This window comes from Eretmochelys imbricata, chromosome 12, assembly GCF_965152235.1.
Source record: "Eretmochelys imbricata isolate rEreImb1 chromosome 12, rEreImb1.hap1, whole genome shotgun sequence".
Lineage (NCBI taxonomy): Eukaryota > Metazoa > Chordata > Testudines > Cheloniidae > Eretmochelys > Eretmochelys imbricata.
The window spans coordinates 23,442,182-23,465,331 of record NC_135583.1 but is presented as its reverse complement, the minus strand read 5'-3'; the positions used below and the strand labels follow the sequence as shown (position 1 = coordinate 23,465,331).

General features: G+C 45.1%; 1 protein-coding gene across 1 annotated transcript in view; it reads right to left on the bottom strand.

The window, feature by feature from the left end:
- TDRD12 (tudor domain containing 12) overlaps positions 1–23,150 on the bottom strand; it is a 119,184-nt gene that overhangs the window by 21,418 nt on the left and 74,616 nt on the right. Inside the window, exons 23-26 of the mRNA XM_077831038.1 lie at positions 20,705–20,892; positions 19,965–20,175; positions 18,422–18,514; positions 16,477–16,649 (exon numbers count right to left, since the gene is read on the bottom strand). Coding sequence (XP_077687164.1) covers positions 16,477–16,649; positions 18,422–18,514; positions 19,965–20,175; positions 20,705–20,892 — 665 coding nt within the window. The remainder of the gene's footprint in view (positions 1–16,476; positions 16,650–18,421; positions 18,515–19,964; positions 20,176–20,704; positions 20,893–23,150) is intronic.

Sequence of the window (23,150 nt, the reverse complement as noted above, 5' to 3'; positions counted from 1 at the left end):
GAACTGTGGAAAATACTCTCGGGGCCGATGACAGCCCGAAGGTGAATACCCTGTACTGGTAGTAGTCTTGTCCTAGAGTGGATCTGAGGAATTGTCTGTGAGTTGGTAGGACTGAAATAAGAAGATGTCTTGAAGATTGTCATAAATATAAAGGGAAGGGTAAACCCCTTTAAAATCCCTCCTGGCCAGAGGAAAAATCCTCTCACCTGTAAAGGGTTAAGAAGCTAAAGGTAACCTTGCCTGCACCTGACCAAAATGACCAATTAGGAGACAAGATACTTTCAAAAGCTGGAAGGAGGGAGAGAAACAAAGGGTCTGTGTCTGTCTGTATGCTGCTTTTGCGGGGACAGAACAGGAATGGAGTCTTAGAACTTTTAGTAAGTAATCTAGCTAGGTATGTGTTAGATTATGATTTCTTTAAATGGCTGAGAAAAGAACTTCGCTGAATAGAATGACTATTCCTGTCTGTGTGTCTTTTTTGTAACTTAAGGTTTTGCCTAGAGGGATTCTCTATGTTTTGAATCTAATTACCCTGTAAGGTATCTACCATCCTGATTTTACAGAGGTGATTCCTTTACTTCTATTAAAAGTCTTCTTGTAAGAAAACTGAATGCTTTTTCATTGTTCTAAGATCCAAGGGTTTGGGTCTGGGGTCACCTATGCAAATTGGTGAGGATTTTTACCAAACCTTCCCCAGGAAGCGGGGTGCAAGGGTTGGGAGGATTTTGGGGGGAAAGACGTGTCCAAACTACGTTTCCCAGTAAACCCAGATAAAGTTTGGTGGTGGCAGTGGAAATCCAAGGGTAAAATTAATTTGTACATTGGGGAAGTTTTAACCTAAGCCGGTAAAAGTAAGCTTAGGAGGTTTTCATGCAGGTCCCCACATCTGTACCCTAGAGTTCAGAGTGGGGAAGGAACCTTGACGAAGATCAAGGACCAAAAACCAGTCTCCCTGTTCCAATGCTGGAATGATTGTTGTTAGAGTGACCATCTTGAATTTTTGAGCTTTGACAAATTTGTTCAGTGCTCTGAGGTCTAGTATGGGTCTCCAACGTCCTTTCCTCTTGGTTATTAGGAAATATAGTGAGAGTAGAACCCTTTGCCTCATAGATGTTGAGGTACTGGTTCTATGGCTCCTATCTGGAGGAGACTATCTACGTCTTGTCGTAGTAAACTCTTTTGAGAAGGGTCCCTGAAGAGGGACAGGGAAGAACGTTGTGGAGAGGGCGGGAGGTAAAATGGATAGAGTGCCCATTGCAAATGATGTCCATCGGTCCGATATTATGTGTTTTCAGGTGCTGCAGAACACTGCCAGCTGGTGGCAAAATGGCTGGACAGTGGTGATCAGCCATAGCAGCTGGGGGAGTGTTCTATCAATGACTTGACCAACACATCAAAATTGGTGCTTGGACATAGATGGCTGGGACTAAGAAGACTGCGGGCTAGATGGCTTACTCCTCGAAAATTTATTTGTCTTTCTCTGTGACTTGTAGTAATGCTGAGCTGGGTATTGGGAGGTGCATGGTTTGTGCTGGGACTGTGGACTAAATTTTCTCTTTTGTCCATCACCACAGCTATGGAGATGGACCTGGCTGCTGTGTCAGCTGTATCGAGGGCAGACTGTAATGTAGCCTTGGCCACAAACTATCCCTGTTGGATGATGGCCTTAAATTAGTTGCAGTGCGACTCGGGCAGCTGCTCAATAAAACTGTTCAGTTTCTAATAGTTTACATAGTCATATTTCACCATCAGGGCTTGGTAATTGGCAATTTGAAACTGAAGCCTGGCCGAGGAGTACGCTTCCTCCTGAAAAGGTCCAAACTCTTCCAGTCTCTACTGTAGGGAGTGGATCTCATCTGGTGTTGACGGCCGCAGGAATTAGTGTCCACCACAATGGAGGTGGATGGAGGGTGGGAGAAGAGGAATTCAGTCTCCCTCGCTGGGACATATTTTTTGCTCACCCGCTTGAAAGCAAGTAGATGCTGAAACACTGGGGTTGGCCACATGGGTTTTGCAGGGTCCAGAGTGACTTCATTAATAGGTAGGGCGATTTTTGAGGATGAAAGGAGTATGTCAAGGAGACGATGGTGGGTGTCTCTGACTTCTTCTAGTGGTAACTGGATAGTGCATGTCACTCGCTTCACTAGGTCGTGGAAGAGGCGAAAGTCATCAGCCAGAAATGGTGGGGGGAAGCACGATGGCCTTATCCAGGAAGGAGGAGGATGTGATCTTCACGGTCATCTCTTCCTCAACACGACCCTCCTGTTCCTCCGCATTTCTTCTGGAGGTTCTGACGCTCTGAAGGGCACGGTTGAAGGGGTGCACCCAGGGTTCCTGGGTGGGGCTAGAAGCTTGAGAAACAAGGTGGTGATATATGGCCCAAGGGTCCCTGTATAGCCACTGGGGTGGTGGTGGCACAGAACATGGTAGTGGGTGGCTATACCAAGATGATGCTGGTGGGGCCATCTGAGGGTATGGCTCAGGGGCCCTGTTAATATTGGGCACCATAAGGAGCTTGGGAGAAGTACTTGACACCTCCTTCAGTTCTCTATCCAAGACCACACTAGAGAGTGGAGGGCACGGCAGGACAGCAGAGAAGACTCAGTGCGGAGGTCCCAGTACTGTGAAGAGGAGACTCTGGTACACGGAGATACATGGAGGCCCCTTGAGTGCCAGAATTCCAGCGGTACTGACCAACTCAGTGCCATTGGCGGTACCAGGGGGATGGGGATCTTGCCCAGACCAATCACTCTGGTGCTGGATGAGGCACTGACAACAGTACCTATGGAGAATCGTCTACCAGCAATGTCTTTTTAGTGGCCTGCTTACTCCTGTCCTTGTCCCTCAGTGCTGTTGACTCGGTGCCTGTGCCCATTGCGTTCACAGGCTTGTCAAGGGTGCCTGCTACTGTAGATTTCCATGAGCCGTACCGGGCTGAGATTGTCTTGGTGCCAATGGTACTGAGGGTACCGAATGTTCTCGAGATTGTTTGCAGCTATCTCAGGGCTCACTGTGAAGACTCCTCACTCTCTTTTTCAATGATTTAGGAGTGGGGTCAGTGTCTTGTTTCTCAACCCACAGCCTTTAGATGTTGAGGACTGTGGGGAAGACATCTGCCAGGTGACTCGTGTCGCGGGTCCGGAGAGCCGCCTCCATGAAGATGAACTTCTGTTTGAGCTCTTACAAGACCTGGGCTTGAGTTGCTGGCAGAGACCACACTTTCATTGAATGTGGCCTTCTCCGAGGCAGCATATGCATTGGGAGTGCTTGTCTGCGACAGGGATCATCTCTTTGCAAGAGAGGCACCTCTTGAAGCCTGGTGAATTGGACATACCCTGTTGGGGGAAGGGTCTCCAATACGGGGAAAAAGCAGGATTTTTGGGGGGAGAAAAGATAAGAAAAAGGGAATAACTTTAAGTATAACTATATTAAGTACTAGCAGACTAACTATAGAAATGCAAAATTGAAAGCAATATCTCCATCTCTAGCCCGGGTCGGTTCAGAAAGAACCAAGGGGGATTAGCCCCCATGTGCTGACTAGATACGTTGGCACGGCCGGAGAAGACAAAAAGCATGTGAGGGCCTAACGGACACTAGTACCGAGTTTCTCTAATCAGCAGAGCAGGGACACAAGCACATCTACAGTGGAGCATGTATATGGATGCTACTTGAAGAAGGAGGGTCAGCCGTCAATGCATCAATTACAACCAAGGTAGATATTTTACTTGATAGGTGTATCAGGGAATAAGCATCATAAGCTCAGGAGACAAGGGAGGCAGTGCAAAAGGTCCAAAAGTTAACGTCCCACGGAGGAATCAGATCCTTAAATCAGACCTTTCAAGAGACCCTACAGTTGGGTGGAACTGTATGGCTTTTTATTGGTAGATAGTGTGCAGAGACTGACGGTAAATGCACTTTGACTGAGCTTGGTGGTAGGGGTCACTTTGTTTCAATTCCAACAGATATTCTAGGACTTTCAGCATCAGACATTTGTACCTAATGAAGGCCTTCCGTCAGCAACAGAATGAAAACCTTGTTCATCTTGCCAGGGAAGTCTGCCTTGTAGACCTTCCTACTCTTTACCAGACTATCACAGACAGATGAGGTGCATGACTGTTCTAAAGTGGACAACCATCCAGCAGCCAAACAGTGATATGTAGAGACTTCAGATCTGGATGCAGGAACCTACAGTCACTCTGTAAGAGCCAAACCAGCAGCAGGGGAGAGACCTTGGGATGGGAATTTGAGAGGTTTAACATGTCTGGGAACCAGAACAGCTATCAAAATGAGCTTGTCCAAGTTATACCTTATCTTGTAGAGCACTCTGAGAAAGAGATGTTACTTACTGGCATAGTAACTGATGTTTGATGTGTGTAAACCATGTACACATTCCACAGCTAGTATTTGAGTGTCCAGTCATCATGCATCAGAAAACATCCTAGTCAGCAGGATCCATTGGGATGGCAACCTTGTGAGCTCTGGTGAGAGTATGAAGGATGGAGCTGTCTGATCACAACAAGGTCCTTCTTACTGCCCCTGATGCAAGCTGGAGCAGCTCAGACTCAGAACACCTGTTTTCTTGTTGTACATAGTTCTTAGATAAATAGCAGTTTGTAAATCAGTGATAGCATTAGGCTTTATTTTCCTGGATTTGGGATCTTTAGCAAGGAAAGAACTTAGCCACCAAACACTCAACATTCAAACACCAGTTCCCTGGGATTTAAGAATCACCCCCTACAAGGCCATCATACCTTTGAATGACAGCCACACAAGGCGTTTATTCTATTTCGATGAGGGACACATTCCAAATAGCTGCAAAATATGCAGATCTTTCTCAAATCAAACCAAGTGCTCCACAAAGTTCCATTTGAGGGCCTTCTTGATGGAGCAGTCAGTGTGCCCAAACTCTGATCCCGAGTTACAGGCATCAACAGCCCCAGGAATCCAGGGTCAGTGCCAGTGGCATTGTCAACCTCCTCCCAAGGTGCCCTTTAAAATCCTTGTCTTCCTCTAGGAAACACAGAAAAATCAGATGCTGAGCAGAAAACTTCAATTGTGAAAAAGTGCAGACTGCAGCATAAGCGGGACCAGACCAGACATAAGGCTCCAGGTCCACAAGATTAAAAAGGGATCAGACAGGGCACTCCTGCCTCTACTATTGAAGAGCATTTACACTTCATATTTCTTCTTATGTTACAAATAGGACCATTCAAGGAGTCACATTCGGAACAGATGTCTTGAAGGATGGAGTCCTTGATCTCACACTCCTGGTTTGAGGAGAAGCATCTGCTCAAGTTGTCTGCAGACCAGGTAAGTGGACAGCCACTTTGGCATCTGATGCACCAGTTCCACATCTGATTGCTTCTTCATATACCAGGGAACACCCTGCCTACTCTGTTTGCTGATGTAGAAAATGGAGGTTGTAGTCTCAGTCATTATTTGGCTTGTCAGTCCCTTGATGCTAGGGAGTAAGGACTCAAAGTTTTGCACACAGCTCTGAGCTCTAGGAGGCTGATATGCATTCACACTTCTTGTGCTGTCCGTGCACCTGGAGATCCCCCAGGTGAGCCTGCCATCCAAAACTATAGTTTTGGACAGAAGGCATTCACAGGGTCTTTCCACCAATACAGAGATGGAAATAAAAATTCAGGCACACAGAAAGGCATGTGCACTTGCTGCTTGAGGGTGGTGTACATGGACATTAACCAGAATTGCATGCACCAAAGTACAAGTCCATGCTTTGGTCATTGGATTTGACTTCAGCTGTGTAGTTAGAGCTGTCAAGTTCTCAAACCTGTCCTGGGGGAGATAAGCCATGGGCTTTATTGGGATAAAGAAGTATTTGCTACAGAACCCATTACCCGGATATTGAGGAGTGTCCCTTTATAGCACCAGGAGACAGAAGCAAGAGAAATCTCTTGACATAATAAATCTGGGGTGGCTAACCTGAGCCTGAGAAGGAGCCAGAATTTACCAATGTACATTGCCAGAGAGCCACAGTAATACATCCGCTCCCCAGCGCCTCCCGGGAGCCCCATCCAATCGGCGCTATTCCCCTACCCCAGTCAGCTATTTCATGTGTGCAGGAGGCTATGGGGGGGGAGGGGGAAGGAGCGAGGGCATGGCAGGCTCAGGGAAAGGGCAGGGGCCTTGGGGGAAGAGATGGAATGGGGGCAGGACTTGGGGCAGAGCAGGGGGTTAAGCAGTGAGCACTCCCCAGCATCTATAGCTCCAGCCCCGGAATCAGTGCCTATGCAAGGAGCGGCATATTAACCTCTAAAGAGCTGCATACAGCTCCAGAGCCACAGGCTGGCCACCCCTGCAATAGATACTCGTGAGAAGGATCCCTGAAGAGGGATGAAGAAAGGGCTTGGAAGTAGGCACTATGTGAAAGTTGACGGAATAGCCTGCTGTGGCTCATGGACACAATGACTGGGCCATGGTGATGAAGGACCATGGATGCCTGAAAAGGGTTAAATGATTCCTAAATGGGAGGGATCGTAGGTCTGGATTCATGAGTCAGTTTGAATCTCCCAAAAGCCCCCTTGATAGAAGGATCTACCTCTGGAACTCTTCACACCCTGTGTCTTCTCAGGTGATAGTGTCTTGTCAGGCTTGGTCTGCCTCAGTACCAGGACTGAAGATGAGGCCCTATGCGTCAGTGAGCCAGTGCTCACACTCTTCAGATCCAAGAGGCCATGTATGGGGGTTCAAAGACCTTGGGTTCAGTGACGGTCTAATGGTTTTTACTCACAAGGAATACCTCCCTGTCTTTTCAAGTCCTGGATATAAAAGACTTGCAAATTACACATTTTCATGAAATGTGCAATTCCCCCAGGGCAGTATAGGCATTTTAGGTGCATGTTTGTGGGCATTGCTTTCTCACGTGAGGGCTTTGGATCTCTTAAGAGGCTATTCCTTCTGGCTACAGAACTGGCACCTGAGTAAGCACCAGAGCCACAGCGAGAGCTGGAGCCTGGTAAATTTCTGCAGCCATGTTTTTTTTTTTTTAAACTAAATATATGGAATGGAGGGATTTCCAGCTCATGGGTCTATTAAGTTATTTTTTGTGTGCTTCTGTTCAGGGTGGAACCCACACCATTCGCCCAGCACATCGAATGCCCCTTCCATCTAATGCCACATCAGATGCAAAATGGACACCATGAAAAGAAGAAAAACAAACAGTTATGAAACTTTACGGGTTACTCACTGATTGTTACAAGCAGGGGTTTGGACTCCACAATTAATAGCCTCGCATACCTTTCCCATCTAATACGGTACACCTTATAAACTAGCCATACCGGCTCTGTCCAGGACTGCCTGTAAACAGAGTTCCAAAAAATCTGGCTAGTATAAGTTCCAAAAAGACAAACAAACCCTAAGAGTGTATTATGTTCATTGCTGGCTTTAATATAAGAGTCCAAATTACAGCAGAAGGTGGCAGTCTGTGCCATGGCTGGAGATCAGCTGGGTCTGTTCATGGACCCAGAGATGCCTGAAAACAAGAGACCTCTGGGTCATCTCCATAGCTTGGGGCATCACAAAAACTAACCTGAAGCCTGGAAAACAGGAAATGTTATCAGTTCTGCTCTCGAGGAGAAGTCAGACCAGGCTCCCTGTCCAACACTATCCACTGTAGCTGGCAACAAAGGGGAGCACATTCCAGACTGATCTGCCTAGAGGCCATCAGGCTATGGCAGTTCTGCATTGAGAACATTACTTCAATAGCTGATCACTAGCCTGAGGTTCAGAATCATCTCATGGACTATCTCTGCAGGGCTTCAGGGACCACTCATTTTTCAGGGAAAAATACCTGTCTGAAAACAGTCAGCAGAAATGCTCTCAACATTGTGGAATCTAACAGGGCCCCTACGAACACAATTTTTTGAGTGGGAGCAAAGATTGACTTTACAATGTTGGGGATGAGAACCAGACGGTCAAGCAAGTGCAGTGTGGTCCTGATGCGAGCAAGAACTTCCTCTCTGGATCAGTCCCTCACTAACCAATTGTCCAGATACAGGAAAAATATGAATTCCCTTCTTCCTGAGATACATAGTAACAATGACCATTTATTTGGTCAAAACCTAGGGGCCAAAGAGAGGCTGAATGGAAGCACTGTACTGAAAGTGGCATTCCACCATGACAAACTGACAGAACTTTCTGTGGCTCAGTAAAATCCCCAGATGGAAGTACACGTCCTGAAAGTCCGGAACCACACACCAGTCGTTCTGAGACAATGCGGGGAGGATAGTCTAGAGAGTGATCATTCAGAAACTCATGTACTCGATATAATTGGTGAGGCTGTGAAGACTGATGATGGGTCTTACCCCTCCCTTGGATTTGGGTACCAGGAAGTTAAGCCATGACCCTGGTGTCCTGGTGGAACTTCCTCCACCTCTCCCAAAGTCAGCCGCAAGTAGACCACCTAGAGGAGCAATATCTCATGAGAGGGATCCCTGAAGAGGGATGCAGGGATATGGGGAGAGGAACTGGATAGCATAACCCAATCTGATGGTACTTAGGATCCAGCTGTCAGTGGTGATCAAGTCCCAAGCATTGTGAAAGCAGGTCAGCCTGTCAAAGGGTGGAAATGAGGACAGAGGAGCAATGACTGGTTCAACAAGGAGTCAAAATGGGTGCCTGGAAGGATTTGATGGAGAGTGTGTGAACTGGCTAAACGCCAGGTCCAACTGCGTTCTCCCGTGGTATCTAACCCTCTTTCTGGGGTAGATTTGTTGCCTTGGAGGAGGAAAGGCTGGACGGTGTACTGGCACCTCTGCACCGCCAGTGTATATACCCCCAAGGACCGCAGGATAGCCCTGGAGACCTTGAAGGAGTGCAGCATCTTCTCAGTTTTGTCCAAGAACAATGTGTGGCTACCAAAGGGCAAATCCTCATTAGTCTGGACATCGGGGCAATACCCGAACTCTGCAGCCAGGAAGTCCTCATCACAGGGGTGACTGCGGCAGCCATCACCCTGACCAAGGTGTCCAGCACAGACTGAGAAGATGTTTTAGCCGCCAAGCAGCCCTGTAACAGGGTCCTCTGCCCACCCCTCTTTCAGGGGCCCACTGACTGCCCCAATAAAGCTCAGAGAGGCTTCCTGTTATGCAGCACCCGTGGCTTTATTTACACACACAGTTCTCCCACCACCAGTGTTGAGCTATTTACAAGACTTACAGGGTTAGTTTCTTCTTTGGCTGGCAGTCAGCCTGCAGCCAGGAGACTGTCCATTCTCCTAGCAGCCCCCCTTCATACTGGCTCCCAGCCCTTATAACTGCTGGCTTGTCAGGCCCACAGGTGGAGCCAATCCCCAGGCCAGGCATCATGCCTGTTACACCAAGCCCAATCTATTTCTCTTGATTGGAGCTGGCTGAGCAGGGGCTAATTAGGTGCTTTTGCAGCAGCACCCTGCTACAAGCCCTCAGTGACAAAACCAGAAATTCTTCATGTGAGGTCTTTGGCAGCTGGTCTGCAAACTTTGACATAGCTTTCCAGTTAATAAAAAAGTACTTGGACAGCAAGACTTGCCCGTGCATTTTGCAATTTGCATCTATAAGAAAGAGGTGATGTAAATCTTTCTGCCTATGAGGTCCAATCATTTAGAGTCCCTATCCTTGGGGGCGGACTTAAACCTGTCTGCCAAGTTTTGTTATTCACTGCAATTATGATTAGGGAATTTGGAACTGGATGGGAGTAAAACCCCTCAAATCCCTAAACAGGAATGAAATAGCACTTTTCCATGAGCTCAGCTGTGGGCATTACCAAAGATGGCATGTTCTACAGGGCCTTAGCTGGTTCAAGGAGTGCATCATTAACAGGGAGGGCGACTCCTCTGCGAGCAGACAGCTGTCAAACATCCACCAATTTGTGGGTGCTCTCCTGCAAGAATTCTCCTTGGATACCAAGGGACACTGCGACATGCCACAAAAGGTTTTGGTATACTTTAAAATCCTCCAGTACCAAGGGGAAGGATAAGCCAGACAACACAGCATTGTGCGGAGACTAAGACAAGGCCCTTTACTGAGCCAAAGCTGATCCTGTTCCACAGCTGACGGACCCAGACACGATGACTCTGGAGGCTCCAAAGGGAGAAGGACTGCCAATGCCAGGGCTGCAACGGCTCAACAATCACCACCACAGACCTGACTGGCAATCTTGCCTTTGAGTGTGACGAAGAGCATCCCACAGATTCCATGGAGATCACCGGTGGCCAGTAGGCGCCCAGCAAGGGACCTCTGTGTCAACCACAAGATGCGTGCCAATCCTGGTACCAGTAATGGTTCAACGGTGGCCCTCGATGCTAGTCGGGCAATGGAGAGCAGGAGGATTGTGACACTGCTTTCCATATTTCTCACAGTAATATTATTATATGATTGTGTAAATCATAATGTATTTTATGCAAGATAGAATAATCATTCAGTAAATCACAACCTATTTGTATGCATGTATCATTTTTGTATCTAAAGTTAGGAATATTGACTATACGCATCTGTACTACAAACGTGTTTGCACCTGGGGAACGCCCACCAGACAGAACGCAATTAGGCTGGCTGGCTAGCTGAGAAGAAGTCAGTGGACGATTAGGGAGAACAAAAGACCTCTGAAGATGCTAATCTCCCACCTTACTGAGAAACTTTCCTGGGCTTCTACAATCAATCTCTGACTCATGACTGCTTTGACACTGCCGAGTCATGTGATCACGTCACCTGGTACTAGACTCCACTATAGAATACCAGTATTTTTCCACTGGGAGGGGGCAAAACAAAGGGTTCCCACCATATGTAAAACCCATTTAAGGCATGGGAGTGACAATCAGCTTTTGTTCTTCACTGAATCCCCACCCAGGATGACTGCTGGAAACATCTAAGAAACAAAACACAAACGGGGGGGAAGAAGAACTGAGCCCAGACTGGAAAAGGTGTCTGGCCTATGAAAAATACCTGGAGTTTTAAGCTGCAAGCAAGAGCAGCTAGCTTGTCTTCAAGAACCTCTGCAATCTGCCTAAAACAACATTTATGGTGAGAAATTACTACTTGTAACCAATTTCTTTAGTATCTTACGCTTAGTTTGCGTGTTTGTTTCATTTAATAGGCAATCTGCTTTGATATGTTTGCTAGCCCTTATAATCACTTAAAATCTATCTTTTGTAGTTAAACTTGTTTTTGTTTTCTCTAAAACGAGTCTGTGGAATTCATAATGGGGGGGGTGGTGGCAAAAGCTCTGCATATCCTTCCTCCACACTGAGGAAGAGGGTGAATTTCATAAGCTTGGGCTGTATAATTCTCTGTGAAATGCAAGACTATACAACTTTGGGTTTACATTCCAGAGGGGGTATGCACTTGAGTGCTGGGCAATTCCGCAGCTGAAGTCTTCCCGTGCAGTCCTGATTTCAGTGTCTGTGCCTTTCTGCAGCTGGGTGTGTCCCTACTTGTGTATGTGCTGGAGGAGGCTTGCGGGCTTGGCTCAGCAGGATAGTGTATGGGAGCCCATGCTGGTGGAACAGGTGGGCTCAGTGGTACCCCGGTACATCAGGTGACAAGGATGACAACCCAAGCTCAGATGCAGAGAAGTCTCAGGATCCCAGAGATAAGAGTGGAGGCAAGATCAGAGAGAGCAAGTAGGCAGTCTGACTCATCCATCCCCCAGAATGAGGCAGGAAGTGGTGCTGCCAATAGAGGTGTATCGAGCATGCCAGTCCTGAAATGAACAGTAGTACATGAGTGTCTGATGGTACCAACATGGAGGGCAGTGAAAAGCTGCCAATGAAGGATTTGCAGTGTTGATTGCAGTGGTGCTGAGAAGGTTCCCAGTACTGGTCCTACTTCCACAATTAGTGGAAAGAGAACACTGGGGTGCACTGTGGTGCTGAAAGAACTGAGGGTTCAGCAGCTAGTTCAACGGACGGGGCTATAGTTGACACAGCCCTGGCAATGTCCTGGAGCAACAAAGAGGTCAGGACAGAAAGGTAGAGGAGGTCTGTTGCTGCCTATGTGGAAAAAGTTGGTAACAGCATCTTCTTCATCAGTACCAGACTCAATGGATGTCCGGGGCTGGAACCAGAGTCAATGCTACAGGAATTCTATCCTTCCTATTCAGTACTGGAGAAAGGTTAGAGGTACCCATGCCACCCTGCGCACTGGCACCAACTATGTGACAGTCAACACTTTTCCTGAGGGAGGCGGAAGAGTCACCCCAAGACCAGGAGCGGTCTCAATTGGTCTTATGTGACTTTTTTCTCGGTGCAGTTGACAGGCAACTGTTCCTCTGTTTCTTCAGAGAGACATCTGCTCCAAAACATGAAGTGGCAGTGCTCTTGGAGCCCGAAGGCACTCTCAGACGCAATGAGGGCCTCAGTACCAAAGCAGGCCGCATGGCCTGTTCAATCAGGTGCTGCTTAAGGCGAAGGTTCTGAGCCACTTGAATCAATCAGTTTCTTAAATGATCTGCAGATCATGCAACACTCCTTGATGTGAGCCTTGCCAATGAAGGACAATGTTTAAACCCCGGTGAGGGCATCACCTAGGGAAACAAACTACTACAACTAACACTGACTAATACTAAGGGTGTTACTAACTATATCCAACAAGAGGAAAAAAAATAAACCTAGTTGAGAGGCTGAGATCACACAGAGGTCTGACTTGAGCCATGGGCAAAAAGAAGGAACTGAGTCGGTCCGGGGTGGCGCTGCCTCATGTAGCCAGGGGAGGGCTACAGCCACAGGCATGAGCGTCACCTCTTTATGGATTCTGTTAGGCAAATTTCTCTGGCTCTGGTGCACTGGGTGTGCACACACCTAAGTGGAATACAAAGCTGCACCTACTCAAAGAAGTGTCATTTGCCCCTTCACATAACACAAGAACCAGGGGTCACCTAATTATGACGGGGCAAGGCTAGATGGCTATAGAAAAGTAGTGGTAGATAGATATATTAGCTCCAGGCTAAACAAATCCCTGGTACCAGGTTAAGTGAAATGGAAGCTGCTCCAGTCAATTAAGACACCTGGGGCCAATTAAGAACTTTCCAGAAGGCAGGGAGAATGCTAGGTTGACTGGGACACCTGAAGCCAATCAGGGGCTGGTTGAAACTAGTTAAAAGCCTCCCAGTCAGTCAGGTGGGTGTGCATGTCAGGAGCTGTGGAGGGAAGTTGCGCTGTTGGAGAGGCTGAGTAGTACACACCATATCAGGCACAAGGAAGAAGGCCCTGAGGTAAGGGTGAAGTGGAGCTTGAGGAAGTGAGGGCTGCTGTGGGGGAAGTAGCTCAGGGAATTGTACATGTCATGTTTCTAAAAGGTCAGCTACCATAGCTGATACTATTGAGGTCCCTGGGCTGGAGCCCGGAGTAGAGGGTGGGCCCAGGCTCCCCCCCCACCTCTGCCCCCTGATTAATCATGGAGACTGGGAGACAACAGAGACTGTGCAAGGAAGGATAACTTCTCCTCACCTCCCTTGCTGGCTTATGATGAAAATGGCTCAGTAGACTGTGACGCTTGTCTCTAGAGAAAGAAGGGTTACGTGGAGGGTCACAGTGAGCCTCTGAAGCTAGTGAAATCCGCCAGGAAACGTGGGACCCACGGAGGCAAGGACAGAGCTTTGTCACATAATGTAATTAATATGCAGCAGATTTAAAAACAAACATAACTAAGTACTCCACACAACTCACAATCAATCTGTGGAACTCATTGCGAGGGGATGTTGTAAAGGCCAAAATTATAACTGAATTCAAGAAAGAATTAGATAAGTTCATGAAGGAAAGGTCCAGCAATATCTATTAGCCAAGATGATACAGAATGCAACACCATGGTATGGGTGTCACTAAACCTCTGGCTGCCAGAAGCTGGGAATGAATGATAGGGGATGAATGGATGGATGAATCAATAAACTACCCTGTTCTGTCACTCCCACTGAAGCATCTGACACAGACCACTGTTAGAAGATAGATTACTGGGCTAGATGGACCATTGGTCTGACCCAGTATGGTCATTCTTATGACAGGGGACATATAGGAAAAGCTAGACATGTAATTTGGCAATATGGACCTTTGACTGTTTTGGCACTGACTTTGTTTATTGTGATGTACGTTTTGATGGCAGCTGGTCTGCCTTCCTGGTTCCTACATGTAAATACATGTGTAAAGTAAAGTAGTGTTGAATTCACACACAAGAATACAACAGCAACTTTCATCTATGTTAAAAGTGCCAGTCATCTCATGTTCATTCTCAGTAACTTTCATAATAAAAATTTATAAACTGTCATCACTATAATATATAAGCTGTGAGTTGCAGTACGTGGCCAGTAATGATCAATTCCATAACACGTTTCTGTACATTTCCTGAAAGTGTGTACAAAATTCACAATACATAATACCAATACATTTACAAAAATCCTCCCATTGCTGTCCTACACTCATGTACAGTACAATTTCAAATATCATATCGTCCCCCCTTATGTATGGGACCACGCATACCCATCACCTGGGCACACAGAGCATCCCTGATTTCCGTTGCATGTGGATCCAGCACCAGTCATGACAGCTATGCTATCTGGCTGTGTACACCAGTTCAGAAATCCAGCAATGTCCTGAGTCCACCCCGGTGACAAGATTCCCCCTTGTCCTCACAAACAATTCTGCAGAATGCAACACACAACAATAATGCAGACAGTACTGATGACATTGCATCCAAACGGTTTTGAAGGCAGTGCCAATGGGATTTTAATCTGCCAAATACACATTCCACAACCATCACCATCCTACAGCTACTGTGTGTAGCTGAACCTTCTTTTGCCAGACATTTTGGTAAGGGTTTCATAAGCCATGGCAACAAAGGGACAAGTGGGGTCTCCCCAGAGCAACACGAGAGACAGTGACACTATTTATAACTTCATTCAGTGGGAATAAATGTCTCAGGTGTCCAGGAAAGTAAAGTCCCGATCTCCAGGACACCCTGGCATCATGCACCCTGCTAATCCATCCCATGTTAGTGTCCATTAATCTGCCTCTGTGGTTGACCAGTGCCTTCATAATAGTAGAGTTGTACCCTCTACAGTTTATGTTCCCATGTGCTCCTCCTTCTAGAGGGCAAACTACAGGCACAAGTCCCAGCAATGGCCCTGGCGCAGTTTGTAAAACCCACTGTCACAAAGCCAGCAATTATTTCAGGAAGATTTGTAATGCCCATCACATTCAGGTACATCACAATCCTGATTACCTCACAAATCTCTGCAACAACTACCCCCACAGTTGATTTGCCAACACAAACACGTTAGCCATGGACCTGTAGCAGTCTGCAGAAGCCAGCTTCCAAATGGCTACAGCGACACAAACCTGGACATGTGTGGCCTTCCTCATGTGGGAGTCCTGCTGCTGGAGAGTTGAGACAAGCTCATCACAAACCTCCAGCAACATCCGCTTCTTCATGAGCAAGTTCTGAACCCACTGTTGGTCATCCCAGGTCTGCATGACAATGAGACCCCACCACTCTGTGCTTTTGGCCCTGATCTCAGGCATGAGCAGGCATCAGCTAGATTGTAGCTGGCATATCAGTATCGCCCTCTGATAGGTGTCTTTGGCACTTCAAAACCTGTTGCTGAAATGTCCACCAGCATCTCGCAGATGTTCTGCCTGTTTTCTGAAATAGTATTGATAGCATGAGGTGAAGTTCTTCTGCCAGGTCAGGATCCATGCTAATGGTTCCAGCTGCTGGGAGCATGTAGACACAAAATACCTCAGCTGGATGTGTTTGCAGGATAAACCACCCAAAACACTTCTGGTCAACTTCTGGGGGCACGGAGACAAATTCTGCCATACTCCACTATGAAACATACCCTACAGTGGCTTCAGCTGGCAAGGGCACTAGGAAACCTGGGATACAAAAGAGTATATAACCCCTGAAGCTGAACTTGTGATTCAGGTCTGCATAGCACACAGTTGCGAGGTCCAGGTTTCCAATGCAGTGTGCATGCTCAAGCGTTTGCACTTGGAAACACCGAGTCTGTTTCACAGACCCAAGCTTAGTGTGCTGTATAGTCATACCCTGAGCGCAGTGTATTTGATCACTGACTTTTCCCACTTGTCACCCCAGAAGTCTAGTCTTTATATCAGATTTTAACAGTTCATCTGCCCTTTTGATGGAGGATATTGAAATTTGGTATTTACTCATTAAGAACTACTCATCACAATAAACAAAAATTTTGAATTTTGACATTTCTATTACAGGTATTTGAAGGTCAGTAACAATTTTTTTCTGTGATTTGGCAATGCTGGATATGAGCCCAGAGAATGCTCTCAGAGAAAGCAAGCATGCTGTAGGTACCAATCGAGTAGACACCATGTCCAAGTGAAAGGTCGACTGTTGTCAGCTAGTATTCATACTGTATAAATATCCTGTTTATCAAATTAAGAAACTCTTTGCAGACCAAAACCAGCATTCATTAAAAGAAGAAATCAAGCATGGAAAATCAAAAGTAATCACTTACAAAGTTTGCAAGGTTTTCTCCTCAAGAGCTAACATTTTTGCATGTTTACACAACTTTTGAAGTTGTTTTATATGTTCTGGATTGTCAGTTCCCATACCCATAGACAAAATCTCAGATCGAATATTATATTCATTGATAGAAGTCTTCAAATCTGAAAGCTTGGTGACCCGGACCTTAAATTAAAGAAAATATACAATGTAAATACAACAGTTCTCATAAGAAAATCATTCTCTCTCTAACTTGTCTATTAACTTAAAAACTAAAACATAAGGCACATGTGTATACATATCACATGTGTATCTATACCTATGAATACACACATAACTAATTTATCTCTAGTTAAATGGAAGAATTACCTACTTGTAACGTTTTGCAGTAACTTCTTCTCTATTATGAGAGTGTAATGATGAACAGTGTTATGGTACCATACAATTCCATCAATTAGAGCAACTTCCAGAACCACAGAGAAGGAAGGGTCGTAAAGATTAATGTTTATGAAGAACTCAAAATACCACAGTGATGAGTACCACAGAAAAGCCCATCAGGAAACTGATAAGTCTGTCTTCATTGCAAGGTTTGAATTGTGTGCAGTAAGTAAGGCATGGGGCCATATACATTAAACAATGAAAATAAAACAAAATAACAAAGTGAGTACACTGAAGGAAGGAGTCCTCTGGAAAAAAAAAAGCAGTATGTGATCACATAATTAAAGAATATATTATAATGCATACTCACAAAGAACGTTTGAGAGTATGGCATTTCCTACCTTCTCAGTGCTTGCCTTTGAAACCTTAAAGTTCTTTTAATATAGTTGTGTGTGTTACACACACACACGCACACCTGTACACTCTTTGTGATAGGGATCATATTTTCATTGTGTGCACATAGTCTGACAGTTTGGGGAAAATGTCTGTGTCTATTTATAAAGTTTAATTTTGTTTTGTATCATTTAAGATTGCAAACCTGCTTTGTGGATTAGAACCTCCACTTTCCATATTACTGTACTTTGTGTCCTGTGTTGAGAGCCAGATTATGTAGCCCATCAAGATGTATAGTAAGGCCAGAAGAGGGGGTATTTCTTACTTTATGCAGAATGCACAGGAAGAGTAAGCGAAGGTTGCCACGGACTACTGACTTTATAATAACTTATGAGCTTTACCACTCCCTCTGAAATAATGGGAACTGTGTACGTGAACCCAGCATGGTAGGGGTTGTGTGTGTAAAAGGAGCCAATCCCTGCAAGCAGCAAGAGGGACTTGAACGCCTGAACATGAACAGACCTTGGACCCAATAGACTGTTAGGAGTAGTGAGGAAGAAGAGGAAGGTAAACAAACATTTTTTTAAAATAGATCTATCACTCTTGTATGCTTTGTAAATCTGTGTTTATTTAAAAACGTTTCTTTACAAAGCCTGTTTGTTCCTTACTTTAACTGTCACATAATCCCTGAAGTTTATAACTAGGGGCACCAGAGCTCACCCTGCTCTAGACGGAACAGATCTAAGCAACTCGTAAGGTCAAGAGGATCGAGACACTGGGTTCAAGGTCAAGTCAGCTGGACTGTGGGGTTATATAGCCAAGACATGTATCAGACACAGAGTCTGCAACTGAGGAGTATGCCTGAGTAAACCAGAGCTAGAACAGCGATCAATTATTACCCAAACCCAGGGAGCTTAGCAGCCCTAGAATTAATGTTCTATTGGCATTCATTTGGGATGACCTGTGTAATCTATTTGCAGCTTTGCCAATAGTGCATTATGCCGTTATCCAAAATCTTACACCATACCATCATGTATTTTCTCTCTCAGTATATTTACATACACATTCACAAATATATATACATAAATATCAATAAAAAGAGAGCAAAGAGAAAAAACATTTACTGGGCATTTATAAGGAATTTAGATAAATATTCTCCAATAGTGATATTTATATTTAATACTTACCATTGGATCAACCCAAATTGTATTTCCCAAGGCAAGCACTATTTTTGCTTCATGAAGTTTTCCTCTAATTTTGTGATGAATATATCTAGTAACCTAATAAAAACAACTCTGATAGTATTTAAAGTACATCTTAAATCAAATACAGATTTTGTATCTATTTTAAGCTTAGAAGGTTACTAAATTATAATTAACAATGAAATTAGGGCATTTATCAAATAGTACCAACAGTTTTGGAGAAAACCACATACAAACTATAAAAAGATGTACATTGCAAAATTACAGATTGTATTAATATTGTATGATTAATGGGGCTGGCCTAGAAGTCTAGTGAATTATGTTTTACTACAACATGGGGAAAAATACAAGTATGAGTCAAGGGTATCGGAAGCTGTATCTCCAATTGCTCCTGGCAGACCCAAGGAGCAGTGATGACTGGTGTTGGAAGAGGCCACAACTAGCCTTCTGCATTGGTGGAAGAATGGTGGAAAGTTTTCAAGAGAAAGGGGGTAAAAAGGATTGTACTGGATTCTGAGAAGGGCTCTCAGAAGCTTATTCCCCAAAGAAACAGCACCAAGCATTTACCCACTTTATGGGCAATTATGATTAAAATAGCAGTTATGAAATAGGTTATGTCCTTTCTAAAGGCACAGGAATATTAAATCTTTCAGTAATGGAAGATCTTTTAAAATAATTAATAAAATTTACTTACAACACCAATTTCTAAAAAATTAAGGATTAACTATGAAGCATAAACTACCTGTAGCAGGGCGGTCACCCTGCTCCGGCTCAGAAGGGGTTAAAAGCCAGCCCTTGGAGAGGACTGGGGCTGAGAGAAAAGGCTAGGCTGACTGGGGAAGCAGCCACAGCTGGGGCCCTGCCCCAATCTGGCCACAGCTGGCCCTATAAAAGGGTTATGAGCAAGGAGCTCAGTCAGTCTCTCTCTAGCTCTTGAGAGAGGACCTGGCTGCCTAGGAAAGAAGGGTACTTGAGATAGAGCAGTGCTGGGGAAAGGGAGGAGGAGCTGGGGAGCTCCAGACTGGCAAGTCCCCAGCCGTAGGCCTTGATAGAGGCCTATGCAGGTACTGGGGCTGGGAGGTGCAGCCCAAAGATAGGCAGAGGCAGCTGGTCCAAACCCGCCTTGCCATTGATGAGTGGTTTACAGACTGCAGTCTGCCCCAGTGTGAGCAGGGGCTAGAGGATGACTGGTAGTAGCCACTGAGGCAAGGTGGGGATAGAGAGTTGGGGGTTCCCCAGGGAGGGGAGACCCAGAGTGGGGGTGCACAGCCTGGAGCAGCACCCCAAGGTAAAGGGTAACCGGGGTCCGGGAGGGACACGAGGGCCAGCGGCAGGTGAGACACCGGCCCGGAGGAGGGGCTCCATATGCTGGAGAGCTAATTCCCAAAACGACCAGCAGGAGGCGCCACACCAGTGAGTCTTGTCTCACTACACTACCAAAAATATTGGCTCAATTTAAGTGATTCAGAAATAAGTTTTCTGAACTTGAGATAAAAAAGAGAGACATACTATATTAAAGAAAGATTACCTTAGGGTTCCATTCAATTTCATTATCAATAGGTTTCACCCTACAAACAATAAATTCCACAGCCTGTGGTGGCAAAATTCGAAATCTTGTAGGTAAGTGAAACAGCTGATGAACTTGAACTTGACCAGTTCTGCCTTCATCTATATACCTGATAGTAACATTACAGAAGAAACTATTTTCTTCTTTTGGGGGTATCTCCAACACTTGAACCCTTAAGGGAGAAAAGAAGAAGTGAAAATTTAATTTTCGTTTTCCAAATTAAATACAATACAGTACCAGAGTTACAAAAAATGAAATGATAAATACAATCTTAATCTATTGGGTTTTGCTTAACATTTATGAAAATGTAACGTAATATAATAATAGTAAATGAAAATATGAGCTACCTAATTGAGAGACAAGTAGGGTGAAATATTATTTTATTAGACCAACTTCTGTGGGTGACACACAAGCTTTTGAGCCACATAGAGCTCTTCACCTTGTCTCTCTAATACCCTGGGACTGACACAGCTACAACTACTCTAGATACGACCTAATTGAGACATATTGTGTGCATTAACTATACTAAACAATTATACTACATGGATTCTGGTTAATAATGGTCTCTTACAGTCCTCTGAATACTAATATTGAGCTTTTTCAGGTATATACAAATATTCAATATAAAGTACTTACTTTAAAATATCCAGAAATTTTATTCTTTAAAAATCCTTCTTTTCAAATCAATCTGAGTATCCTACCTGTGAAAAAGACCATCTTTGTGTAATCCATACAGTGCTAGTTTCTCCACCATTTCAACGCACACTTTATTCCTAGCTTTCTTAAAATACTCAATCATCTCTCCAGCAAGAATTGCATATTGGTCCTTTTGTTTATCTATTATGCGACCGAAGTAGTTTGTTGCATCCACAATGTGGAGAGGTACTATCTGAAAGTGTTTAAAAAAAAAAAGACAACTCATGAGATTAAATTACTGAGCTACACAGCCTTTTACAGCTAAATCCACTGATTCATTCCAGCACAGATCAGAATAATAGTAGCCTACATGAAAAGGAATATTACAAACTGGGACTCAATTCAGTTTCTAACAGACATCTAGGTGTTCATATTGCAAAAGCCAATACCACACTATCTGTTCATAGTATATTCCATGTTTGTACACAGGCCAAGAACTGAATTGCACCCATGTTGGTTGAGGTGTTAAACTAAACAGGCAATCCAGACAGTTCAGCTTAATCCTAGTCGTGATTCCTCTCCCACAGAGTTGAGTCAATGGCAGGATTAGGATATACATTGCTGGGCACTTGGTAAACACCCTGTCTGCGGATGACAAGCTGCATGGCAGGACAGTGAACTGGTCTTCTACAACAAACCTCATTAATGTACTGTGGGTAGGATGAATTGCCACATGGTATATGAATCCTTTAAGTCAAGGGAAGGAAACCACTCTCTTGTATCTAGTGAAGGGATAATAGTAGTCAGACACACTACAGAACTACTTTTTGGATATCTATTGAAATTCTGAAGGTCTAGAATGGGATGGAGGCCCCCTCTGGCCTTGTGCATTAGAGAATATTAGGACTGAAAACCCCTGTCCCAATGAACAGAGAGCTTCTTTTATGGCTCCCTAAGAACGTAGAGTTTTCACTTATTGTCTTAGCAAAGACTCACGAAAAGGGCCCCTGAAGGACTGTGTTGGGTGGGAGGAGGGGGGGAAGATAGAAAGGAAGTGCAGGGTATATCCTGATTCCACCATGCTAAGTGCCCATTTCTCTGAGGTGATGGACTGCCACACATGTAGGATATGGTATAACCTGTCCCAGAAAGGTGGGAAAGGGTCAGTAAGTCCCAGGCTGGGTAGCATACTGTCCTCAACATAAAGTAAAAATTGCTGCCCTGGGCATGCCTAGATTGGTCAGCCTAATGAAAGGGATCATACTGCTGTCTAGGTTGATATTGAGGACAATATTATGGCCAGAGGTTGGAGGCCCAAAGACTTTGAAACTAGTCTAAAGTCCTTTAGGGTGTACAAAATCTCATCCATTTTGGATGAAACCAAGGCACAACAATCAAAAGGAAAGTCCTCAATTGTGTGTTGCACCTCCCACAGGAATACTTGAAGACTGTAACCAGGAGGAAAAGCACATTATTACTGTCACCATAGACCTGGCTGAAAAGTCCATCAAGTCCATAAAAGCCTGTAGGACTACGAAAGAGATGAGGCAGCCCACACTGACGAGTAATTGGAATTGCTCTCTGGAAGCTTCAGGCTGCTTGCTGGCAAACTGGGATCTGACCTCCTCATTTGAGAAATCATATCTGGACAATAAAGTGTGTTGACTGGCAACATAAAATCATAAACTTGCTGCAGGATAAGTTTTTCTGTCAAAAAGCTTGAGTTTTTTGGCATCTTTTTCTGAGAGGGTAAGCCTTAGCCTGACCCTGATGGCTCTTCTCTTTCAGCATGGCCACAACTAATGATCCCAGGGTGGGATGTAAATAAAACAACCCCCTGAGACTGAACCGGGTATTTTCATTCCAATTGTTTGGTCACTGGTGCAATGCAGGAAGGGGCTGTCAGATTGTTTCGGCCTACTGCATAACGACATCATTTACAGGGAGGGCCACCTTCCCTACCACAGAGGGATAAAGAATGTTAATGAGATTTTGGGTACTCTCCTCCACAAGCTCTATTTGAATGTCCAGAGAGGCTGCCGCTCTCCTGAGAGGGTCCTAATGCATCTTAAAGTCACCTGGCACCAGGGAGAATACATCCAATACCAGGCCCCCATCCAGGGATGAGGCAGCTTGAAGCAGGGGCAACAGAGATAGCTCAGCCTGCTCTAGAGCTGCAGCTGAGAGTCAAGTCTTACATCTGGGAGTGTGAAGGCTGATTGGTACCTACCGTCACGGGCCTTTCAGTACTAATAGGAGAGTGCTCCCTTCTGGGGAGATATACTTGTGCTAGACCTTGGTGATGTACATGTGGATGCTGCGGGCATCCCCTCAGAGAATCCAATACTGCCACTGGAGGAACACTTTGGCAAGGAGTGTTCAAAGAGCTTCCCTTGGAAAACCAGGGGGGTTCAAATATTGGTCTAAGGGCAGCCTTCATGAAGATATATCGGAGACACTCCTCCCTCAGCTTCTTCATCCTGGTGATGAAGCCATGACAAATAGAGCACC